The 3,264-nt window shown below is 39.1% G+C and overlaps 1 protein-coding gene across 1 annotated transcript in view; it reads left to right on the forward strand.

The window, feature by feature from the left end:
• LOC109819524 overlaps positions 914–3,264 on the forward strand; it is a 3,851-nt gene continuing 1,500 nt past the window's right edge. Inside the window, exons 1-2 of the mRNA XM_020385271.1 lie at positions 914–1,456; positions 2,199–2,397. Of these exons, the coding sequence (XP_020240860.1) occupies positions 1,039–1,456; positions 2,199–2,397 (617 nt within the window). The 5' untranslated portion in view covers positions 914–1,038. The remainder of the gene's footprint in view (positions 1,457–2,198; positions 2,398–3,264) is intronic.

Below are 3,264 nucleotides of genomic sequence, written 5' to 3' on the forward strand. Positions count from 1 at the left end.
ATGTAAATTAGAAATGGGAATAATCATTTGTAGTTGTTCCAATGTAAAACTGTTGCTTGGTTTAATCCTTATCGATCGTTTTATTGTCCTTTTTTTGGCTAACCTTTTCATGTAAGATCTATAATAAAGAGTACGAAGAACTTTGTAACTCTTACTGATATTCTAGAAATGCTTTCTTTAAGGAGCGTAAAATGAAATGAATTAGTAAATACAGAGAGAGAGAGAGAGAGAGAGAGAGAGAGAGAGAGAGAGAGAGAGAGAGAGAGAGGGAGGAGGAGGGGGGGGGGAGTTAATTAATTGGGAGAGAGAGAGAGAGAGAGAGAGAGAGAGAGAGAGAGAGAGAGAGAGAGAGGAAGGAGTACAGTGCGGTGAAGGATGGTTAGGCTTCATGGTTCCAAAACTTCCATCATGTGAAAAGGCTTGTTGTACGAGAGGATCCCCTCATGTAGCAGTATGGTGGCAAGTATGAACTACATTCTAATCCAAACGTAACACATGTTTAATAACATTTAGGAAAAACAGTCTTAATAGGTTAATAGCACAATAGAGTTCGTTTTAGTCCTGATTCTTGAATACCATGCATAAATAAATCAGTAAAGAGAAATGTTCTGGTTAATCTTTTCAATATCAAATATTTAGAGGTAGATATATGAAAGGAGGGTTAGATGCACATAGACCCCCTGTATTATTATTGTTTTGAACTTAATTACCCTATAGTTTCACTGCGGCATGTTGTTCCCTTTTTTTGACCTTTTTACCCTCATTTAGACTCACTAATTTCATTTGGGAGCATACCCGTCAAAAGTTTAACCTAGGGGGGTGTATCTGAAACAATGAAACTGCAGGAGTAGAAAGTGCAAAACAGTGATACTACAAGGGCTCCACTCGCAAATTAACCCTATACCTCAGCGATAGCGGTTGGCCTTCGAAACGCAAGCGGACCTCTCCGCAAAATTCCGATAAACCTCTCGGCCCCTCGCTCGACGCGAACTCCTAATCCTCCCCCCACCAGCAAAATACCCCCCTACGGCCTACGCCATGGTGGCCGCTTCTTTCTCGACGTCAGCCCCTCTCACCCTCCTCTCGCCTCCGGCCCCTCCCCTTCTCTTCAACCCCAACCCCAACCCCCTCTCTTTCCTCAAACCCCTCTCCATCCCAACCCTGACCCTAACCAACGCCAAGAAGAAGACCAAACCCATAGAATCAACCTCTACACTCACCATCGAAGAAGAAGAAGAAGAAGAAGATGATGATGATGAGTTTCTCGCGTTTGAAGAGATGAGGAGGTGGGAGATGAAGAGGCCGGCTGGGTTTGGGGAGGGGAAAGTGTACGATACAACGGTGGAGGAGAAGCTTCTGGAAGAAATGGAGAGGGCGAGGATTGCTGCTCAGGTCGCTGCCGAGGCGAAGAAGGCCAAGGGGAGTTCGAGCAAGAAGCAAGAACTGGCTCAAAAGGGTAATGAGAGCTCCACTTGTTTTGAGCAATTTTTCTGCAACAAATGCCGCAAGTCTTTGGATTAATTAAAAGCCAAAAACCACTTTTCATGTCTTCAAATTGGTGGGTTCCAACTTCAAAAAAAAAAAAAAAAAAAATGATATGCACAATTTTCTTCATGCAACATTTGTCGCATGTACAACAGTCCCCTTAGTCTCAAATCTGTCATTGGGATTGGTTGTTGCAGGGAATATCTTATTGGTTAAATTGGAAAAAAAGGCTTTGCGTATTTTGTTTCAAGAAATGCGCTTTCGTTGCAGATGAAGCACCTTTTTTTAGATGTAATTGTTGACAATTCATTCACAGTTTGTAAGCTGAATTCCATTAGCCACTAATCAAATTTTTTTTTCATCTTACCGCACGGAATTGCAGCATTTTCTGCAAATGGTACAGTAATTACATTTCTGAAGTAACATCGTGCTTGCTAAAGATTGATAATAAAGATTTGGTTCCTGCATGAGCTATTGCAGCTCTATTAACCGAACAGCCCTTAATACTGAAATCATATAAAAATCCCATTTTGGTTGGATGAGCTATTGCAGCTCTATTTCATGTCAATCGAACAACCCTTAATACTGAAATCATATAAAAATTCCATTTTGGTTGGTTATCTTTATATACTTGTCTTTCGTGTATTTTTCCCTTTCAAATATTGGATTTCGGTTGAAGCTAACTTGATTTTTTCTGCGCATTTCATTACTAGATGCTATAAATGGGCCTGCAGTGCGTTTGGTGAATCTCCCAAAGAAGAAGAACATAGACAGAGATTTGCGGGCAGCTTTTAAAGGGTTTAAAGGTATTGTTAAGATTAGCCCTGCGGTTGCTGGAAATTGGAAGACAAGAGATCCTGTCTGCAAAGGATTTGCATTTGTTGAATTTGTATCTGAGGAGGCTGCTGTCAGGTAATAAGTTTGTTGTTGTGCTTCGCCTCTAGTAAAGTTACTTTGTGAAGATATGTTCCGAGACTTGCAATGCTCTTGTAGATTTTTAAGCAAATACTAGCTTACAGATAGAAATGGATATGCATGTCTGTTCTTGCTATTTGCATTTCTTATCTCTTAGGCTAATGATGATAACAGTTACAGCGGTAACTCCTAGGGATTTAACCGAAACTGTGCTAGCTTTCTCATTATCCAATCAATATGTAGATGTTGTTTGTCTTAAACTGCCTGGTAGGACAGTTAATGAGCGACTGAGCATCGATACAAAAACCTCTGTAGCTTCTACGGTGGCTCAGTCTCCTATCGGACCTATCTGTCTTCCCATGCATCCTGCAATAGTTCTCCATGTTGCTAAGTGGACAAACTATGATAAATATCTTACCTCTTTTTTTTATTACATTTATTTCTGCACATGTGTTTAACTGGGAACAAATTGAATACTTCATTTTTTTTATATACACATGTCTAGTTCCCTCTTCAAGCACAACATATCGAGATATAGTCCATAAATATAAAATATGAACAGTGTGAAGCTCATAGAATGAAGGTATAGTTAGATAATTAACATGTTGGTTAAACCTTTTCATTAGTGCTTTCTTTCTTTTGTACTTTGTAATCTTATATTTAAAGAACAGAGAGCTGTGAGTGATAAACTATCTCTTTACATCAACAAATGGTTCAAAAGGTTCTCCTTCTTTGGATAAAGTTAAAATTTATCTAAAATCTGTGGATATTAATATTTTAAATTTTCTTTCCGAGATATTTTTTACCTATAAATATTTTGAACCATTTCGAGTATCTGGCACATGTCCCTTGTCTTTGTGGATA

Source organism: Asparagus officinalis, chromosome 8 (assembly GCF_001876935.1).
Source record: "Asparagus officinalis chromosome 8, Aspof.V1, whole genome shotgun sequence".
NCBI lineage: Eukaryota > Viridiplantae > Streptophyta > Magnoliopsida > Asparagales > Asparagaceae > Asparagus > Asparagus officinalis.